Source organism: Oryza glaberrima, chromosome 3, assembly GCF_000147395.1.
Source record: "Oryza glaberrima chromosome 3, OglaRS2, whole genome shotgun sequence".
Classification (NCBI taxonomy): domain Eukaryota; kingdom Viridiplantae; phylum Streptophyta; class Magnoliopsida; order Poales; family Poaceae; genus Oryza; species Oryza glaberrima.
Window position 1 is genome coordinate 31927064 of NC_068328.1, and position 21836 is coordinate 31948899.

The window sequence follows — 21836 nt, forward strand, 5'->3', positions numbered from 1 at the left end:
GTCTTATTCAAAAAATTTAAGTAATTATTAATTCTTTTTCTATCATTTGATTTATTGTTAAATATACTTTTATGTATACATATAGTTTTACACATATCACAAAAGTTTTTGAATAAAACGAATGGTCAAACATATCTTAAAAAGTTAACGGTGTCAAATATTTAGGGAAGGAGGGAGTATCCTAACCTTTCTCATCAAGTTATTATCTGTTTTCTACTCGTATTTGAAAAAGTGTGTGAGCTTGCTCCCTTCAAACTACTAATACTTGATTGGATTGTTGTATAATTCCATGTGTGGAAGCGTGAAGATCACATATCGCAGGTGCAGAGTAAGCATCAATCGGTGACACCAACTCCTCAACTGGTTCATTCAATATTGTCGACATGATGCTATGATGCCATACTTTTGAACTGACTTGCTGCTCATATGACGAGCTCTTACGATCTCCTTTAATTGTTCAAATGACCTTCACATGTGAACAATAATTATGTTGTACACCCTCCAAACAAATTTCTATCTATAAATCTATATTTATATTCAGATTCATAATTAGAATTTTTTTAGACGAGAGAGTACTGATTTATAGCTGATTTGACAGACAACCTTGCTTTAGTCATGATAAGTAGAAACCTCTTATGCTCGAGCATCCCTTACAATTGTTGGGAGTATTTAGTTGTCTTCTCTTATTTCTAATGGTATGTGACACATTTTTTATTAAAAAAAACTATCAAATCATCTGCCGTTAAATATGTGATCTAAATTTTAGGCCCACAATATATTTGGATTAGTTTCCTATCAGGACTTCGAGTCTTTGTCTATTAGGACTCCTAGATTTCTCCTATATATATCCCTTGTAAGCCGCATGAGGAGGGTGGGACAGCCCAATATATCTCTTGCGTTTGTATCCAACTCCTCAATAGTGATCATTGCCAGTCAGCGCCCGTGGTTTTTTCCGCAAGGGTTTTTCACGTAAAATTCGTCTCCATTGTGCATCTATTTTCATATTATCTGCTGCTTTTTATTATTATTATTTTCCCCTTTTCTGTGCTTCTTGTTTTGTATAAAATCGCTATATTTGTTTCTTCACCAACTAATATGTTTGTGTTTTCACCTCGGACAAGGTAGTAGTACAATTTATTTATACTATCCAGCCAAGGAGTCTAATTACCTGATACAAAACGGAGTTTTGTTAGAGCCTGTTGCAACCTCTCGATGTTTAGGCATCTACAGTATGCACATAGGCCAAACTTGCCACTGTAACTTCATCTTACTGTATCATATGCATGCCATGCATACAGTGGGAACTTGTGCTGAATCACTGGTACGTTGTTCAAAGGTCAGTTGTCCGTGCTATTCATACAGTGCTTGCTTTGAGCCGTACGACTGTCCCTCTGAAGAATCTACTCCTACGTACCACTCCTACAACTAGGGCTGGGTATAGTACTCTGTTATGTCACGGACTCGCAGGACGTGCAGGATGTAGGGGGTGTTTAAAGGTTGGGTGTGTTTAGTTCACGCTAAAATTGAAAATTTGGTTGAAGTTGGAACAATATGACGGAAAAATTGAAAGTTTGTGTGTGTATGAAAGTTTTGATGTGATGGAAAAGTTGAAAGTTTGAAGAAAAATTTTGCAACTAAACAAGACCTTTGTAAAGTTTTGGTGTGTCACATCCAATATTATATAGGGTATCGTATAGAGTGTTCGGACACTAAAAAACTAATTACAGAATCTGTCAGTAAACCGTGAGACAAATTTATTAAGCCTAATTAATCCATCATTAGCAAATGTTTACTGTAGCACCACATTGTCAAATCATGGAGCAATTAGGCTTAAAAGATTCATCTCGCAAATTAGTCGCAATCTGTGCAATTAGTTACTACCTCCGTCCCAAAATGTAAGCATTTTTAAGGTAGACATGCTTATTAAGAAAGTAGATAGAGATGATTGGAGAAGAGTTGTGATTGGTGGAGAAGAGAAAGTAGGTAAAGAGAATGGTTGTGATTGGTTGAGAGGAGAGGGTAGGTGGGGAAATAGCTTCATTTTGGGACAAGTCACTGTGCTAAAAATAGCTACATTTTGGGACGGAGGAAGTATTATTTTAATCTATATTAAATACTTTATATATGTGTTCAAGCATTCGATGTAACATGGTGTAAAATTTTGAGGTAGGATCTAAACAAGGTATAATTATGGTTTTTTACATACTCCTACCGCAGATCATATAGTTTTCTTCCTTTGTTTTTTTGGATGGCAACAGGCCGGATCGGGCACAGGTAGAGGGAAACCATGTGAACAATGTGATGGATGCGCAAGCGCAGCGCGGAGCCAACTCCACATAAGTTGTGTGGCCACCAGAGCTCCATCGCAACATCTTTTCTACATAATTACCATCCATGTATGGAATAATTAGTACTAATAAGGAGTATTTATTTCCTATGAAGATCAATTTTAACCATCCCCGCTTTCTAACAGGAGAAGGGAAACGATATGCGTACTAAACTATTTTTATAAACTTTTTACACATATGAGGTGTCACATTGTGATTGAATCTTTAACTTTTTATTATAACTTCTAGTTAACTCAATCAAATGAATTAGATTTCTATTAGTAAAAAGTTTGTAAGAAATTTTAGTACATGTAGCACTAAAAAAAGAAGAAGAATTACACATAAAGTATTGCTACTACTAGTTTATTGCTCCCTCCGTCCTAGAATATAAGAAGTTTTAGAATTAGACACGGTTATTAAAAAAGTATGTACAAATGAGTGGTGGAGGGTTGTAATTGGATAAGTTTTAAAAGTGAATGTATGTGGGAGAAGTGAATGGTGAAAAGCTGTGATTGGTTGTGAAGAGAATGTAGATGGAAAATTTGTTATATTTTAGGATAAATTCTACTTCATCCGTTTCACAATGTAAGACTTTATAGTATTGTCCATATTTATTTAGATGTTAATGAATCTAGACATGTATATTTGTTTAGATTCATATATATATATGTGGGGGGAGCAATTTTAGAAAGTCTTATATTATGAAACAGATATAATAAAAAATAAAAGTTGTTATATTTTAGAACGTATGGAGTACCATTATAAGCAGGGTCGTGTTGGTTAGCCGCGAAGTAGTAGGCTCATAGAAATTGCTCGAAAAAGAAAAGTCCACTCTATCGTAATGGTAACGAAAAAAAGGTCTTAAAAAAAAAGGAAAAGGTGCGCAATAACTGCAGGCGGCAGGCTCTGTCTAACTGAATTCTGAAACGACATGTGCGGTGTGCCCTTTTCCCAGAGATTGTCAGCCGCGCCGTCGTCAATGATGGTGTCAATTACTAGTCCTACTCCGTCTTTTTTTTTCTTTCTTCATTCAGCTCAAACCACGCCGTTAGTTAAAAAGCACCGAAAAGGAGAGGTTCGCTACTGATCGAGCAGCTATTTGACGTAGCAGGAACATGAAATGTCAGGGTCCTAGTGGCTCATGGCTTTTTCTAATTTTTTATTTTCAAATAAATTCTTCCAAAACTCACATTTAAGGCCGCGTTAGTTTGTGTGAGATAAGGTGAGAAAACACGTCGTTTTCCGCACGTACGCTTCCCAAACTACTAAACGGTGTGTTTTTTTAAAAAATTTCTATAGGAAAGTTGCTTTAAAAAATCATATTAATCCATTTTTGAAATTTAAAATAGTTTATACTCAATTAATCATGCGCTAATGACTCATCTCGTTTTGCGTATCTTCCTAATCTTTTTAATCCCCTATCTCTCAAACTCACCCTAAATCTGAACCTCGTAGCGAAACAATACAGCACAAAACATGGTAGAGGTTTATTATTATGTAATGGTAGCGCACAACGATACAAGCAATGTAACTTTGCTCATGTAATGTCATAAGGGCAACACCAATGTATTTGGTAAAGCAGTCCATAGATATAGGACCCACATCTAGTAGTCCATAGTTTTGGAAACCACCACAATGTGTGCAATTAAGGTGGGTCCCACTGAAGGCAAAAAAAAATCAGCCGCATCCTATTCTCGTTTCCTTCGCGCGAGTTCGAGAGTCCGACTCCTCATCCCAATCTCGCTCCATCCCACGCCGCCCCTAAATCTCGCCCCATCCCACGCCGCCGCACGCCCTCTCCGCCGCCCCTAATTTCTCATCCCGAATTCCCCACGCCGGCGCCGCACCAGCCCTCTAACCTCCCCATGCCGCCGCCGCCGCACCAGCCCTTTTCCGTCGCCGCCTACTCCTCACGCCGCCGCCGGTGAACCAGCCCTCTCCGTCGCCGTCCATATCATGAGGTGCCCGCAACATCGCTCCTCCCATTGGTCTCCCCCTTCATCGATCTGCATCGCTTACTCCTCATTCGTGTGTTTTTTTAGTTTGGCTACCTTCACAATGGGCTCAGATCTAGGCAACACGGCCTCGCGAGTTTGCTATGGAGGCTGCGGCGGTGCACAGCCGGAGATGAAGGCGAACGACCGCCGATGGGTAGCCGGAGCAAAAGCTGCAGCACGCATGCACCTGGACCATTGGGTACATCGGGTATTATTGCTTCCTATTCATAGTCTTTGCTCTTTTTTTTTTTTGTCATCATGATGCTTCCTGGACTCATTTTATCTCCATGCTCATACGCGTATGTGCATCTCTCCTTTGTGTGCATATGCACTTATAGACTTAGTTCATTTTCTACAGTGAGAACAATGAAACGCATGCCTTTGAATCAACCAATTGATAATTAACTAGTCAAGTACAAGATTCATGACAAAGTAAAAAGTACTGACGATAATTCTACTTACGAATACAAATTACTGGAAACAAACTGACAGTCCTAAATTACATGGCTAAGGAAAACTAGCAAAATACAAGGCTGATATGCTTTTTTTCCTCATGGTTGCTGTCGATGACCACCAAATTTTTGCCATATATGCTCTATCAAATCTTCCTTGAGACGACGATGGGCTTGTCGATCACGAATTTCCATATCTTTTTCTAGGACCTCTGAGAATCCATGGACTGGTCCATGATCAAGTCCTGTTAAATGCGGGGAATGTCCTTGTTCATATGTTGAGTCATCGGGTATGTCATAGATGCCTCTCTCATCCTCTACTATCATGTTGTGTAAAATAACACATGCATACATTATATCTGCAAGTTGTTCCCGTTCCCATAGCCGTGCTGGGTGACGTATGATGGCCCAACGTTTTTGCAAAACCCCGAAAGCTCGTTCCACATCTTTTCTTGCTCCTTCTTGATGAGCTGCAAACAATTTATGCTTAGCGCTTAGAGGTCTGTTGATTGTTTTGACAAATGTGGCCCACTCTGGATATATACCGTCAGCTAGATAGTATCCCATGTTGTATTGTGTCCCATTAATACTAAACTGAACGGCGGGTGCTCTACCTTGTAGCTGTTCAGTGAACAATGGTGACTGGTCCAAAACATTAATATCATTATTTGAACCAGCAGCTCCAAAAAAAGCATGCCAAATCCATATATCATAAGATGCTACTGCTTCTAGCATTATAGTAGGTACCTTGTAATCACCACGTGTAAATTGGCCTTTCCATGCTACTGGACAATTTTGCCACTCCCAATGCATGCAGTCAAGACAACCCAACATCCCAGGGAATCCACGCCCATGTGCTACTTGAAGTAAACGTTGAATATCTTCATTAGTAGGCTTTCGTAGATATTGTTGGCCAAAAATGACTCTTACACCCTTAGCAAAATAAATCAAACACTCTAGTGCTGTGCTTTCGGCGACCCCAAATGTTTCATCCATAAGATCAGCTGGTGAACCATATGCTAACATTCTGATGGCAGCTGTACATTTTTGCAATGGTGATAGACCCACCTTACCAAATGCATCTCGCCGTAGACAAAAATATGGAGACCAAACACCTAGAGCTTCAACTATGCGCAAAAATAGATGCTTTCTCATTCGAAATCTCCTACGGAATTGATTGTCGGTGTACAAGGGATTGGCAGAATAATATTTAGCAAACAATCTGTTGTGATCATCTTGATGATCTCTATTGATGTACCTTCGTGTGTAGCCCCCACGGCGAATAGAGCTACCAGCTGATTCTGCTTCCAATTCAGCCCCTAGCTCAGCTTCAAGCTCTGCCTCAAGCTCAGCTTCAAGCTCAGCCTCTATAGACTCATCTGAATGACTAGATTGATCTTGAGAGTCACTTGACATCTTGTTTTCTGGAATGAGGGAGTGTGTGCTGTGTGAATGAGAGAGTGTGTGCTGTGTGAATGAGGGAGTGGTGTCCTGGACTGCATATCATATTTATAGCTGCTGAATACCAACAGCTATCTATTGCTTTATCTCAACAGCTATATTTTGGTTGTCTTTTTCTCAATAGCTATATTTTGGTTGTCTTTTTCTTAACAGCTATATTTTGGTGGTCTTTTTCTCAACAGCTATATGTTGCTTTATGCCCTGTTCCACAATAGCTATATATATTTTGCTTTTTGGCATGCATTAATATTATTTTACTACATATGTATGTGTTCTGGTGGAGCTATCATGGACCTTGACATGGATCAATACTAAGGATAAACAAAGGTGATTCCTCTATTGTCCAATAGGATTAATTAATTTGACTTACACGTACACTAACAACATGGCCATAAAATATAGAGCCTCAACTTGTTACAGTAGCTAATTTAGGGTTACAAATAGACTCACAACACTTCTAAATATGAAAGTAGCACTTTCAACACTTCTAAATATGACGAATGTAATAGGTAATAGTAGTACAAGCCTCACTTGCTGATTATTTACTCCTCAGCAAGTTCTTTTGCTAATTGGTCCAGGACTCCTTCATGCCTCTTGTGTTGTGCTTCACTGTAGTTTGAAGTATCTTTCTCCAACAGTTTTAAGTAGGTCTGGTACTTCTTCTCTTTTGCTGATTTTATCATTGCTGTTGCTTTAAGTGACATAGCTTCATGATACAGAATCATGTTCTGACTTGGTTGGCTGCCCAAAGGAGATGGTGCAGCATCTTTTCCTTTTCCTTTTAGCCTAGCCTTTGCTTTCTTCTGTCCCTCGGGGCGCTTCTCTTTGCTAATGGATTCCTCTTCTGTGTCTTGGTTAGATGAAGAAGTGTATGCTCCTGATGATGAAACCTTGGTCCTCTTATTTCCACTTTCCTCTTGGACTATTCTACGCCATTTAGGCAGATCCTTGACCTTTCTCCACATGTACTCCAAGGTGAAAGGTTTGTCCTTGTTTTCTTTTTTGAATACCACATGGGCTGAGTTCATGACCATGTCATCAGATTGCCCACTGCCCCAAGTAGTTTTAAGTCTACCATATACTCCACAGAACTTTGTGATCTCTCTCTTAACATCACCCCAATGTGTCTTCAGTTGCTTGATTGACCTCTTGTGTCCATTTGTTGGCGCGTTGGTGTTGAACTCATCAGCTACAGCTTTCCAGTAATATTCTGATTTCCTGTCGATGCCCTTTACAGGATCTGTTGAGTGATGTAACCAACAGCTAAGAAGGCGTAGGTTCTCTTCTTCAGTCCAATTTATGCGTGTACGCCTCTTTGGCTCTTCTTCACTACTACTGCTTGACTCATCAATGGTGACATGCTGTTTCTCTTTTTGTCTTGCAGGGCATGGAGAACTAGACTCAGATCCATGAGAAGAAGTGTTGGCTACAGCACCAACCGAAGAGCTAAATTGCAGCACAGATGGTGGCCTATTGGCTGCAGCTCCAAACTGCATAGTTGGTGAACCAAAACTCTCTTGTAAATGAAAACCTTGGTAGCTTGGTGGAGTATGTTGCAGCCAGCTCCCTTGGTGTTGAACGCCTTGAAATCTTGGAGAAGATTGACTGAAGGGTGGCTGATTTATTGGACCAAAAGGGTTGAAGTTTTGTAGATAATTTGGTGATGCAAAGATAAATTGGGATTGGGGTGTGTGGGGTGAGATATGGTCACTACTCTCAGAGTATTGGTTTGGGGAGTCTTGATTCGTGAAATTTGAGATGTTTCTAGTGGAGGGATCCATTGCAACTAGTGTTCTAGCAAATTGAGAGCTGTGTATGTTGCTGGTGTATGTTGTTTCAGTTTTTGGGCTATCCCTTCAGTGCGTTTTTGTAGTGTTGTATGTTTAGGAAGCCAACGGCTACTTGTGCAACGGTTACAAGTTCTTTTGTTTAATATTTGTGAACAGTGCCACTGTACAATTATACTTTTTTATTGTCTTCTTGCCTACCCATAGTGCTATGGGCAGCTTTTGTTATTTGCTTGCTATAGACTAGTTGCACAATGTGTAAAGTTAGCTGAATGTAATTTTTTATTCCCTATGGACTGCTTTTCAAGCACATTGTGGATGCCCTAAGAGCAAGGTTAATAGTATAGCTAACTACTAACTTCAATTTATCTATAGCTAATCTAATAGCCAGTTCATACAATAATTGCTTACTATACTATTAGTATATGGTCCTACTGTCATACACACATTGTGTCTTGTAGTCCGTGTTGTAGCTGGCTACAGATCTGTAGCCCGCTGTTCTTCTATCTCATCTTTTATCTCATTAAAATATGTTTGTAGCTGGCTAATAGTCTGCTATTGTAACTGCTCTAAGGCCATTCCCAACCCAATGACTAGGATGGTGTCCATAACATTAAATAAGCTGCCACATAGGATGAAAAATGATGTGGCAAGTGAATAAATGAGGAAAGAGAAGGAAACCATGTCTTGCATGAGACATGGTTTCTACACAACATCTAAGACATCATGTGAGATAGGTAGCATTAAATTTAAGTATGGAATAGTGGTTTTTGCATTGGAAGAGTAGTGTCTAGTACTAGTTTCTTGATGATGTGGAGTTTATGGAAACTATGTCTAGTGTCTTAGGTTGGGAATGGCCTAAGAGAGGCAGAAGTAGACACAATTAACCTGATCCGGTAAAAGTGTAGTGCATTTTCGAGTGACACACAACTACGGCTACATTGTGACAATGACACAAAACGATAGTTTGCGGGACAATTGGGACAGTAGGTATAACAATTAACCAATATATATACTCCCTCTGTCCTAGACTTGTAGTTCTAGGATGGGTCTAATTCCATCCTAAATTGCTACATATTGGGACGGATGGAGTAATTACTTACTACTATTATTATGTAAAAAAAATACTTACTACTATTGCTATATCTAGTATATCTAGTTAGTGTTTGTACATATGTGTGTAGGCGTGGGAGTGTGTATAACGGTGTATGTGTGTGCGTGTATGTGAGCACATATATCATGCCATGAGAATCATATACATTCATATGTATATCTAGGAAGATGTAAAACCAATCGAATTATTCCTACCATATTCATATGTGTAATATCAATCCATGTAACCAGGAATTGAACACAATCGAAGATAACTTTGATGTCACTCAAATTGAACACAAAGATAGCTTGACTGTGTGTTGGTGTAGGGAGATTGAAAGAGGATGAAAATGAAGAAGGACGAGGGAATCAACACCTTAGATAAAAGAGAGCGATGAGGGATGTCAAGGAAGAAGGAGACGTCAGCAGCGTGAGAGTGTCTAAACTCCTAATGGCATGGTAGCAACTGGCTTGGGCAATACTACCTCTCATGTAAGAGATTTTGTACATATAGTTAGATTGAGGTAGTACTTCATATACTTAATCGGAACCTATTATCAACATAGTTTGAGGCTAGGTGGGTAGCGGCTAGTGGGTTGGACCATGTTGCGAGCCCAACAAGGAGGAGGTGAGTTGGGGTTTAGCGCAAAATGAACATTGTTGATTTGGAATTCAATAAACATTTTTTGATATATTTGAACTGACTTCGACTTGAAAGGCTGTAAAAGGAGGGAGGAAAAGAAGCAATGGAGTGGGGGATGCACTTGGAGGGAAAGAGGAACATGCAAGGGCTTTAAAACATCTTCACAAAAAAAAGATCACTTATTTGTTTGTATTTCTATCTGCAGTGAGCTGGCACGTTTCGATGTCTATCGACAGTGAGCTTGCATATGTTTCGATGTATATCTCTCCTGGCTTTAGCTAGGGAGATTCGTTCTAGCCTGGTTAAGCTATAGTGAAGATAAACCTTGCTAGTTGTTAGATTTCAGTAGCCGCTAATTCCTGCCTATATACGCCAAACTATCGATACCCAATAAACGGGGGCAAATTATTTGTGGACATCTATACCCCTACAATTTTCTCGCGACGCTGGCTTGGCCCACAAATTAACATTGTTGATTTGGAATTTAATAAATATTTTTTGGTAGATTTGAACTGAATTTGACTTGATAGGCTCTAAAAGGGAGGGAGGAAAAGAAACAGGAGAGTGGGGAATGCACTCGAAGAGAAAGAGAAACATGCAAAGGCTTCAAAACATCTTCGCAAAAACAAATCATTTATTTTTGACTTTGATGCGAGGTTTGTTTGTATTTCTATCTATAGTGAGCTGGTACGTTTCAATTTCTACCAGTCGTGAGCTTGCACGTTTCGATTTCTATCGGTAGTGAGCTTGCATACGTTTCGATATATATCTCTCCTGGCTTTAGTCGGCGAGATTCATTCTAACCTGGTTAAGCTACAGTGAAGATAAATCTTGCTAGTCGTTAGATTTCAGTAGCAGTCAATCTGTGCCTATGTATGTCAAACTATCGACGGCCAAGAAACGGGAGCAAAATACTTATAGACATCTATACCCTACAATTTTCTCGCAACACAAGCTTGCTAGAGATCAAGAGATAACCGACTTTAAAACCAGTAGACCAATGTTACTTTAGCAAATGCATAATCTTTGTCTAGGTAGTTAAGACTACCATTGATCTCCACATCATGACTATATATGGATTATGAATGTAGTAGCATGGTTGCCCAACTTGTGTCAAAGTAAATGTGCCCCCCCCCCACACACACACACCTCAAAAAAAAGTGTGTGCTCCACATTGGAGTAACAAGCAACTACAACAATACATGCAGGAATATGAGCATCCACTGTTTGCCCCCCTGGTCCCTTCCATGCAGTAACAGTTGTCGCATCCTCGATGCGCCATGGAGAGTGGCAGGATTGGCAACCCAAGCCACCACCACCTCCCGTTACTCGCCGCTAACACCGTATCCTCGCAGCGGCACCCTCCCCAAGCATGATGGCGTCAAGGAAGAAGGAGACATCAACAACATGATGGTGTCTGAACTCCTAACGACATGGTTGCAACTGGCTTGGGCAATACTACCTCTGTCCCCATAATATAAGAAATTTTGCCCATATAGTTAGACTGAGGTGGTACTTCAAGCACTTAATCAGAGCCTAATATCAACATAGTTTGAGGCTAGGTGGGTAGCGGCTAGTGGGTTGGGCCATGTTGCGGACCCAAAAAGGAGGAGGTGAGTTGGGGTTTGGCCCAAAATTGACATTGTTGGTTTGGAATTTAATAAACAATTTTTTGATAGATTTGAACTGAATTCGACTTGTCGAGTTATAAAAGGGAGGGAGGAAAAGAGTAAGAGAATAGGGGATGCACTTAGAGGGAAAGAGAAACATGCAACGACTTTAAAGCATTTTCACAAAAAAAAAAGATAACTTATTTGTTTGTATTTCTATCTGCAGTGAGCTGGCACGTTTCGATTTCTATCAGCAGCGAGCTTGCATACGTTTCGATGTACATCTCTCCTGGCTTTAGCTGGTGAGATTTGTTCCAGCCTGGTTAAGCTATAGAAAAGATAACCCTGGCTAGCTGTTAGATTTTAGTAGCCATTAATTCCTGCTTATATACGCCAAACTATCGACGGCCAAGAAACGGGGGCAAAAAATTTGTGAACATCCATACCCCTACAATTTTCTTGCAACATTGGCTTGGCCCAAAATTAACATTGATGATTTGGAATTTAATAATTTTTTTGGTAGATTTGAACTAAATTTGACTTAACAGACTATAAAAGGGAGGGAGGAAAAGAAGCAAGAGAGTGGGGGATGCACTCGGATAGAAAGAGGAACATGCAAACGCTTTAAAATATATTCGCAAAAAAAATCACTTATTTAGGACGTGATGCAAGGTTTGTTTGTATTTCTATCTGCAGTGAGCTGGTACGTTTCAATTTCTATCGGTAGTGAGCTTGCACATTTCGATTTCTATCGATAGTGAGCTTGTGTACATTTTGATATATATCTCTCATGGCTTTAGCCGGCAAGATTCGTTCCAGCCTGGTTAAGCTACAACAATGATAAACCTTGCTAGTCGTTAGATTTCAGTAGCAGTTAATTTGTGCCTATGTTCGCCAAACTATCGAAACAGGAGCAAAATACTTACGGACATCTATGCCCCTACAATTTTCTCGCAACACAGGCTTGCTAGAGATCAAAGATTAAAACCAGTAGATCAATCTTACTTTACCAAATGCATAATCTTTGTCTAGGAATTTAAGCTAGGCTACAATTGATCTCCACATCATAACTAATGGATTGTGAATGTAGTAGCATGGTTGCCCAACTTGTGTCAAAGTAAATGTCTCAAAAAAAAAAAGTGTGTGCTCCACATTAGAGGAACAAGCAAGCACTGTAGTACGTGCAGGAATGTGAGCATCCACTGCTTGCCTCCCCCCTTGGGTCCCTCCCATGCAGTAACAGCTGTCGCATCCTCGGAGAAGGGGCAGGATCGGCAACCCAACCTAAGTACCCAACCCAACCCCTCCTCCTCCCGTTATCCCGGCCGCTAACGCCGTAGCCTCGCGGCGGCGCCTCCCCAAGGCCGTCCACTGACAGGTGACAGCTACACCAGTGATGAGGCAGTGAGCTGCCGCTGCCGCCGCCGCAGGCAGATCTGACACACGCCGCGCCATTCCAAAGCCTACTTCCGCTGCTGCTGCACGGCACAGCTGCAGCCAGCAGGCAGCAGCAGCAGCAGCAAGCACCGGCCCGCGCGCGTGACGAGAGAGAGCGCGCGCGCGTGCGAGGCGAGGCCAAAAATCACCCACAAAAGCAAGCGAAAAACACCGCGGAAAAAAAGGGAGCCTCTCTCGCGGAACAAGGCATTGGCCGCCCCGGTCACCGCATTTCGGGATGGAGGCGGCGGTGGGGGACGGGGAAGGCGGCGGCGGCGGCGGCGGGCGGGGGAAGCGTGGGCGGGGAGGAGGAGGAGGGGAGATGGTGGAGGCGGTGTGGGGGCAGACGGGGAGTACGGCGTCGCGGATCTACAGGGTGAGGGCGACGGGGGGGAAGGACAGGCACAGCAAGGTGTACACGGCGAAGGGAATCCGCGACCGCCGCGTCCGCCTCTCCGTCGCCACCGCCATCCAGTTCTACGACCTCCAGGACCGTCTCGGCTTCGACCAGCCGAGCAAGGCCATCGAGTGGCTCATCAACGCCGCCTCCCCCGCCATCGACACCCTCCCGTCCCTCGACCCCGCCGCCTTCGCCGCCATTCCCCACGCCGCCGCCGCTGACGCCGCGCCCACGCGGCGGCGTTCGCAGCAGCAGCAGCTCAGCAACAAGTCCGGATGCAGTAGCACGTCGGAGACCAGCAAGGGGTCGGACAAGGAGGTCACCGTGGCGAGCGCCCCGGCGCAGGCCGCATCGTTCACTGAGCTGCTCATTGCTGGGGTGGCGGCGTCGTCGGCGGGGGGTGGCGCCATTGGCAACGGCGCCGACTGCGTGGGCATCGCGCACCCCGGGAAAGGAGGCGCGGAGGGGGCGTCCACGTACGGCTTCTCCGCCGCCTCGAGCTTCGGCGACGCGCCACCGATCGGCATGGTGCCGGCGCCGCCGTTCAACTTCTCCGCCCCCGGCGCCGACATGGCGGCGCACTACTCGCTCGCCCAGGACCAGCTGGCGGCGCCTCCGCCTCCTGCCGGAGGCGACTACAACCTCAACTTCTCCATGTCCTCGGGTTTCTTGGGTGCCAATAGGGGGACCCTTCAGTCCAATTCGCCGTCGAACATGTCCGGCCACCACCACCACCACCATCAGCAGCAGCTCCAGAGGCTGGACGGCTCCACCATTTCCTTCCTGCTTGGCCACGCCGCCGCCGCGGCGCACCCGGCGGCGTCCGAGGGCCAGATCACCAGCACCGCCGCGTTGCAGCTGTGGGATGGATTCCGCCACTCCGGCATGAAGGAGAAGAGCAAGAACTGATCGATCCCAGCAACGCATCCTCCAAAGGTAAGAGACTAGATTTCGTAATCTAAGACTAATGTTCGCGCAATTTCGTCATCTTGATTCGATTGCAATCTTCTTGGAAGCCGCTCGAGGTGGCCTCGTTCCCTGAAAAATCCCACTAAAAACTCTTTTGTTGCATTCGACGTGTGTCCCCAAAAACTTTCGAGGCGGGATACCTGCATTTTGCTTTGCATGGATTCAGGCCAAACAGGTGTCGATTGCTCATCGCTGGGGGAGGGATTTCGTAGGAATCAGGCCAATCACATGGGTTCTGAGTTGCACGGTTTTGCATTTTTAATGCAATAAACTGTAGGAAGCCATATCTACTCTACGTCGCATTATACACGGAAAAAGGATCGAAGTTAATAGTATGAATTGCATCAACATGAACTGGCAAGCTGTATATACTGTTCGTATGACAATATATGCAGCAAGCCTTGAATGAAGCAAGTTACTGTTCAAATCACAAGAGTTCCTTCTAAGAAAATTATGGAAAATAAGTGAGATCTTTATACAGTAAGAAAAGGTGTTTCATTTATTATTTGCATTGCAATGCGTACTCATTACTAGAACTTACCAGTTCTAGTAGATTATTAAAGCATGATGAACAGTCTTAGCCAAGTAGTAATTGGTTTAATTAGGAAGTTAGAAATTGAAGAAATGCTCTATATGTCTAAAGGAACAGTGCTTTATGATATTTTTTTTTTCTGAAGTGAAATGTTGAAATGACACTTTGGTACAACCACATAAAAGCCAAATTAAAGAAGTGAAAAACTTTATGGTCATATATAGCATATAACATCTCAAGGTGGGTTGTGGATCAAACAATAAATTTTAGTAAAGCGAGACCCACTTTAGGCCCTGTTTAGTTCCAAAGTTTTTTTCCAAACTTCCAACTTTCCATCACATCAAACATTTCATACACACACAACTTTTCTATCACATCGTACCAATTTCAACCAAACTTCCAAACTTTAGTGTGAACTAAACACAGCCTTAGTTTTTAAGAAGGATGCCATAATAAAAGATTTTTCCTAGTACTAACAGAGGTATGCCTGCTCTGAATATGATAATGGAAACCTGGAGTATAAAAGACAGTAGATATTTGAAAGTGTTGACAGTACCATAAAGCATTTCTACCTGTGCATGATTAGTTAGTAGTACTTGTTCTCCTATCTGAAGAAAAGATAGAGTTAGTACAGCTCTGAATGATCAACTTTATGAACCTTGGTAGTATTAGATAGTCTTCTATTGATATGTTATAATTGTTTGGTGATCTTATTTATTCCATCATCACAATTCACACTTGTTCTATACAAATTTTCTCAACTAAAGCTTGATATATATGAACCAAAGTTCAGCTCAATTTTGCTTTGGCATTAGAGCCTGTCAAACCAGTGTTAGAAATGAAAATCGATTAAAAAAAATCCTGAAATGGGTAGGACTTATGTATCTCTTGTGCTTTTCCTTTAATTGGGCTTTGCAAGCTTCCAAAGTGAGCTAGGCACCTTGCATCTTATGGATAGAACGTTGTTTTCCTTCAAAGGTTGCAAACTTCCAACTTCGCACTATCTAGTGCAGGTCCGTTTGGAAAAATGTTGGCTGATGGGTAGTGTTCCTGGTGGGGGACCTAACCAGGTAGTGTACACGATTACATGTGCAAACCTGACCATTGTTAAGTATTAAAACATCATACTCAAATCTTAACCAGTATTAGTAGTATTGTTTAGAAAATCCTAGACAGCTGACCTCCTAATTTGCTAGCCAATTAATTAGGAGCATGTTTTGATTCAGTGTATGCATGGACACCTTCTTGCTGGGCATCTAGATTAAGGTAATACTCTATTTAGTAGAAGTACTAGTAGTACATTTTTCTGGCGTGACTGCTATGTTCATCAACAGGGAGTAAATTGAAGTAGTCTGAGAGACAAACAGTCAGGGAGGTAGTACAGTTTCAGGTCTTGATGGATGTTCCGTTCCTAACTGTATGCTGGCATGGTTCTCACTGCAACCAACTTCCAAACATGAAGAACGTTTTCAAAAATTGAAAATGAGTTCATTTTTCTTCAGACACGAGTTGTTCTTTTCCCCCCGTTCGTTGTGTGCAGTAAAAGCTGCCGGCAAGTCACTCTACATCATCTGTTCAATATTCTTTTTTTTAGATAATTCTGTTAAATATTCTCATCTTATTATACTAGTATCCCCCAATGGCATCCTAATTTCTGTTCACATAATGCCTGAGGTGTCCTCATATCACTACACAAGTTGACATCTACAAGAAACATCTTACAATACAATTTTCTTACCAGTAGCATTTGCAGTACAAACTACAGTAATTAATTACTACAGAATTTGCATCTCATCACCATTTCTGTCAACCTGCAGGAACTGAAGATATCATCATCAGATTAATTGTTGTCACCTTTCCAGCAAGAGCTCACCGTGGGGAGCTGCTACAAGTTTATTGCGATGACTGCCCGTGTTCTTTTAGCTGGGTCATCGTTCTGCTATGCTGTTTTTTGGCCATCATGAACACCCTGCCGCTGCTGCTACCTGCCATTGCCATCACTCAGACAATCTTGTGAATTTCCTTCTTTTTCCTAGATGAAGCTGCTGTACAAATTTTTGTGGGAGACGTGAGTTTCGAACAAGAATAAGCGTGTCCCGTAGCCAGCGTTAAACCTTTCCCTTCCAGAAATATTTTTCGAGTGAATTGAAATTCATATGTGCCTCTGGTTATTGGAGTGGCATTATTGTGTTCTCTCTGTCTCGCGGTTTGCGCTATGAAGTTGAGATAAATCTGATCATCTCGTGGTTCGTCCCGTTTATTTCCTCAGGATTGAATTTAAATTCCATACATACATGGCTACATACTACATTTGTCAAAAGAAAATCCAACCTAGGTAAGGATGTAGTCCAAGTTTGATTAATTTTTTTTTAAAACGGAGAGAGCAGTCCCTCTCTTTAAAATATACTTTGCGAGGGAGTAGACATTTTGCGTGATGCATGGTCTCCAATATTGTTAGAGGTGTGTTAGGACATAGTAAAATGTACTTTCTCCGTCCCGCAAAAAGACCTAATCTAGGAGATGAATCTTGACATACACTATGTTCATATTCATCTTTAGAATTAGATTCTTTTATGAGTATGGTGACTGATTAGCTTATGGATAGGTTCTTTGTAGTGGAACTAGGATTCATCATTCATGTACTAGACAGGGGTGTTTGCATTTACAAGTAATATGTATTTTTTCATACTCCCTCTGTCTCTAAAAAATCAATCTAGTACCGGATATGACACATCATAGTACTACGAATCTGAACATATATATGTCTAGATTCATCGTATTATAATATATCTCATCTGGTGCTAGATTCTTTTTTTATGAAACAGAGGGAGTATGTGTTTATAAGGATAGTGGATAAGTGGCAGAAGATGAGTGTGCGCACATCACGCTGTGACTCTAAGTTTGTACCGTGTTTTTTCCCAAAGCTTTTTCCCTTTTAGCCTTGCACCGTGTGGACATGGGGCCAAATCTAAGTGATGGCCTGCTAGGCAGCAACAATATAGCATGGGCCTCACGGCCCATATAGGCGTTTGGAGTGTGTGTCCTCTTGCATGTGACACCTTGAGAAACACGGAGAGAAAATTCCCGAATTAGTGGCTAAACAACTAAACAAGTACTCGTACTAACTTAAATTTCTATAATGCATAAGAGTACTCAGCAATCCGCATAACCAAAACCAACTTTTTTTAGTTTCAAAGGACAAACTTTATTTAGTGACAATCTCAGAGAATCGGAGGCAACTCTCTGCTGCCACCAACCATCCCACACACAAGCACTCAACGGTAACAACAAACTCACACACACTTGGCCACTGAAACAACGGACGAATCGTTCACGTAGCGAACGCAACCGCCAATCGATCCCTGCAACTTCGCATCCACCGATCTACTCGACGCCGTACTTCTTCTTGAGGACGCCGACGAAGTCGTAGACCTTCTCCGGCGAGGGGAGGTGCTTGGCGACGGAGTCGATCCGGCCGCACCGCCGCGCCCACGCCGCCAGCCTCGGCGCCACCTCCTCCACGCTGAACCCGCCGCACCTCTCGTAGCTGTAGAACCACGCCGTGAACGGCACGAGCGCGACGTCGACGAACCCGAGCCTGCCGCCGCCGCCGCCGCCGAAGAACTCCCGGTCGCCGAGCTCCGCCTCCAGCGTGCGGAGGATCTCCGCCATCTCGCGCCCCGCCGCCGCCTGCGGCTCACCCTTGAGCCTCCACAGCCTGGACCCGCAGTCGTAGAGCTTCCTGTCGACGTAGTCCGCCCAGAACCTCGCCGTGGCGCGCGCGTACGCGGCGTCGGCGTCGCCGGAGTTCGCCGGAGGGAGGAGGTGGGGGGTGCCGGGGAACGCGTCGTCGAGGTACTGGAGGATGACGAGGGACTCGGAGACGGGGCGGCCGGCGTGGAGGAGGACGGGGATCTTCCTGTGGACGGGGTTGGAGCGGAGGAGGAGGTCGCTCTTGTTGCCGAGGTCCTCCTCGCGGTACTCGAACTCCAGCCCCTTCTCCGCCATGGCGATCCGGCACCGCTGCCCGAACGGGCTCACCCAGAAATCGAGCAGCACCAGCTCCTTCTCCTCCGCCATGGCTATAGCTTTTCAACTAGAGACCGAGTTGTGTGTTGTTCTTTGGTAGTGGAGGGCGATCAGTGGGTTGGTCGCTTTTATAGGTAGCAATGGATGGATTCCTCAGCATTCGACTGCATCGCGCCTTTATCATTTGGGACATGTATCAGTTTCACGTATCAGTGATAAAAACATGATACAGTGACAGCGAAGGATCTCAATCCGTTTATGATGTGTTTAGTTCACGTTAAAATTAAAAATTTGGATGAAATTGGAACGATGTAACGAAAAAGTCGCAAGTTTGTGTGTGTAGGAAAGTTTTGATGTGATGGAAAATTTGAAAGTTTGAAGAAAAAATTTGGAACTAAACTCAACCTCCTTATGTTGTGTTTAATTCACGCTAAAATTAGAAGTTTGGTTAAAATTGGAATGATGTGACGTTAAAATTAGAAGTTTATGAGGCTGTTTGGATCTATGCCACAGAATGCCGCATCTCATGTTAGTCAGCCACAACTGCTTAGCCTTTGTTTGTTTTGCTTCCATAGTTTAGCCTGCCAAAGAAAGTTAGGTAGCTTCTCGCTGCTTTGCCACATATTTTTGAGCCAAAGCTATGTTAAGAATTTCGTTCGCCACACTTTTGTATGTGCTAACTTGAGGTGCGGTAAGTTGAAATACCCAACCAAACAGACCTTATGTGTGTAGGAAAGTTTTAATGTGATGAAAAGTTGAAAGTTTGGAGAAAAACTTTAGAGTGTTAGAAGTTGAGCGTGAGTTCGGGAATGGTCGGGTGGTGACAGCCTGACAGGTGCTCGGTAGGTTTGATGGCGTGTGTTGTTGCCGTATGTGATGAGCTCACAAATGGTGCGAGGGTAGGGAGCAAAACAACTGAAACACTAACCCGATGCCCAGTGCAGCAGCTCACCGGCCGGCGAATTCGTGTGTCACTGCTTGCGTCAGTGAAGACGGGCGCCGTCATGTTTATTAGTATACTCAAGTTTATTTTTCCTTCATGTCAAAAGACAGGGGCGTTCAAATTATAATCAAAATAAACCTTATCAAAATTTATCAATAGTACTAAATTAGCAATATTATAAAAAAATGACATGATTTCTTATATATTTACTAAAGTTCGGTAACAAACTAAATATAGGTATATCTTTTTGCAAATTTACCAAAAATAGTGTGGTTGAAAATGGCATCAATCAAACAACCCATTTAATACATATATATTATTAGATCAAGATATAATTATTTTTCTCTTTATCTACTCATAGTATATTTATATCAATTATTTTACAAAACTCTAATACGAAATGATTACTGAAAAGATAAATTTATTTTTTTACTAGAAAAATGCCCGTGCGTTGCAACGGGTGAAGGCTATTTTAATCTTATTATTATTATACGTTTTAGTTTAGGTGAAATCTACTGTGAGAACTCGTTTGAATATATATTTTATCCAACTTCCTTTCATGTTGATTTGGCGTTTTTCATCATCTTAATTTGAAAATTTAGAGTTCTAATTTGGGAACTTTTGAAACAGGGGTTTCATATTTGGTTTGTGGGTTTGATTGCTTGCGGTTGTCGGCCTTGCGTGTTTTACACAGGATGCGGAAGACGCGCGTTCGATGCCAGGTGATGGAATCGGACAGCGTGAGCGTGTGCGACGATAGACGAAAAATTCTACAGAAACCAAATTTAAATTCACTTTAATTTATTTATTGCTACATCTGTACTAATCAAAACATAAAAGGTTTTATAGTTGGACACAAGTACTAATAAGAAAATTTGTGAAATTAAATAGAAATAAATTCTAAAGGCTAAAATTATTAAATTTTGAGACGGAGAAAATACCAAATAGCATACTCTATGGCTAATCACAATTAGAAGATTATGGGCTGATACGTTACTTGGGCTGAGGCCCAGGCAGGCATTGAGGACGTCAGCCCCTTCGCTGTCCGTCTCACCTGCAATACCGGTCTAATCCCTTTTTTTCTTCTCGCTAATAAACGAAACGGCTAAACAGAATAAACGAAGCTGCAAAACAGAAACAGAATCGGATTAGAAAGACATACGAAAATTTATGGCTAAAACATCTTTAATTTTTATAATAGGTAAAGATAAACGATAAATAGGTAAAGATAAACGATAGTGGCAAGAACAAACTTGTTATAAAATGCAGGGAGACAGTAAGTCGTATGCACTAAAACAAACAAAGTGTACTAACTCTCAACATCGTGCGGGCCTGCGACTGCGAGGGAGGTGGACGGGACGGCGGGTGGTGGGGGCGTCGTGGATGCGATGCTAATAACAACCGGCGCACGGCGGCACGCGGATTGGGGATTTCGCGGGGCGGAAGTGTGCGACATACGTACGGGATGACGCCGCGGCGGCGGCGGCCGCCCGCGCTGCCGCTCCTGTACGCCGAAGAAGCAAGAAAGATCGCGATGTAATTAAGCCAATTAATTGTGCAATTTTTGTATGGAGTATGTTGCTCCGTATACCATACAATTTTTTTTTTTGCCTGTTTCTCGGATCTAGATATACTGGATTTTGCAGGAATCGACGTGCATCACATGGATACGTCTCGAACTACCTTCACAACGCAACAGTAGGTCAGTAGTTGGTGGTGATCAGTTTCACACGTGACCGTTTTCGTGCGATTCCGTGGCAGTGACTGGCTGGCGGCAAAAAAAAAATAATGCACTCCATAGGCTACGCTAACCCAATCACCTCCTTCTCTTGTTCTTACTTTAATGATATCGCCCTCAGTGTTTTCGTGTATGTTAGTACATGTAGGCTGGTACAAAATCACACGGTAACTTAACAACAAAAGAAAACACTTACGAATTACGATACTACCAGAATGCGCTATCGCGCGCTATCAGTGCTATAGACTGAAATAGGCTAAGGCCCCGATCGAGAGTGAGAGACAGGAAATAATTCCTCCGGTACGAAAAACGGAGCCGACCATTAGCATATAATTAATTAAGTATTAGCTATTTTTTTTTACAAAAATAGATCAATATAAATTTTTTAAGCAACTTTTATATACAAACTTTTTTTAAAA

The 21836-nt window shown here is 42.4% G+C and overlaps 2 protein-coding genes and 1 pseudogene across 2 annotated transcripts; 2 read left to right on the forward strand and 1 right to left on the reverse strand.

The window, feature by feature from the left end:
- Positions 1-4877: 4877 nt before the first annotated feature.
- On the forward strand, positions 4878-8089 carry LOC127765496 (uncharacterized; annotated as a pseudogene).
- A 4615-nt stretch (positions 8090-12704) lies between these two features.
- LOC127765491 (transcription factor PCF6) lies at positions 12705-16985 on the forward strand. Its single transcript, XM_052290404.1, has 2 exons — positions 12705-14142; positions 16525-16985. Exon 1 carries the CDS (start codon positions 13045-13047, stop codon positions 14113-14115), a length of 1071 nt encoding a protein of 356 aa, XP_052146364.1. The 5' UTR covers positions 12705-13044; the 3' UTR covers positions 14116-14142; positions 16525-16985.
- Positions 16986-17873: 888 nt separating this feature from the next.
- Positions 17874-18856, reverse strand: LOC127765495 (probable glutathione S-transferase GSTU1). The gene has a single exon (XM_052290407.1). It carries the CDS (start codon positions 18785-18787, stop codon positions 18092-18094), a length of 696 nt encoding a protein of 231 aa, XP_052146367.1. The 5' UTR covers positions 18788-18856; the 3' UTR covers positions 17874-18091.
- Between the last annotated feature and the right edge of the window lie 2980 nt (positions 18857-21836).

What these genes read in the sequence shown, in the direction of transcription:
- LOC127765491 (XM_052290404.1), top strand. Translation starts at nt 13,045, where the DNA reads ATGGAGGCGGCGGTGGGGGACGGGGAAGGCGGCGGCGGCGGCGGCGGG.
- LOC127765495 (XM_052290407.1), bottom strand. Translation starts at nt 18,787, where the DNA reads ATGGCGGAGGAGAAGGAGCTGGTGCTGCTCGATTTCTGGGTGAGCCCG.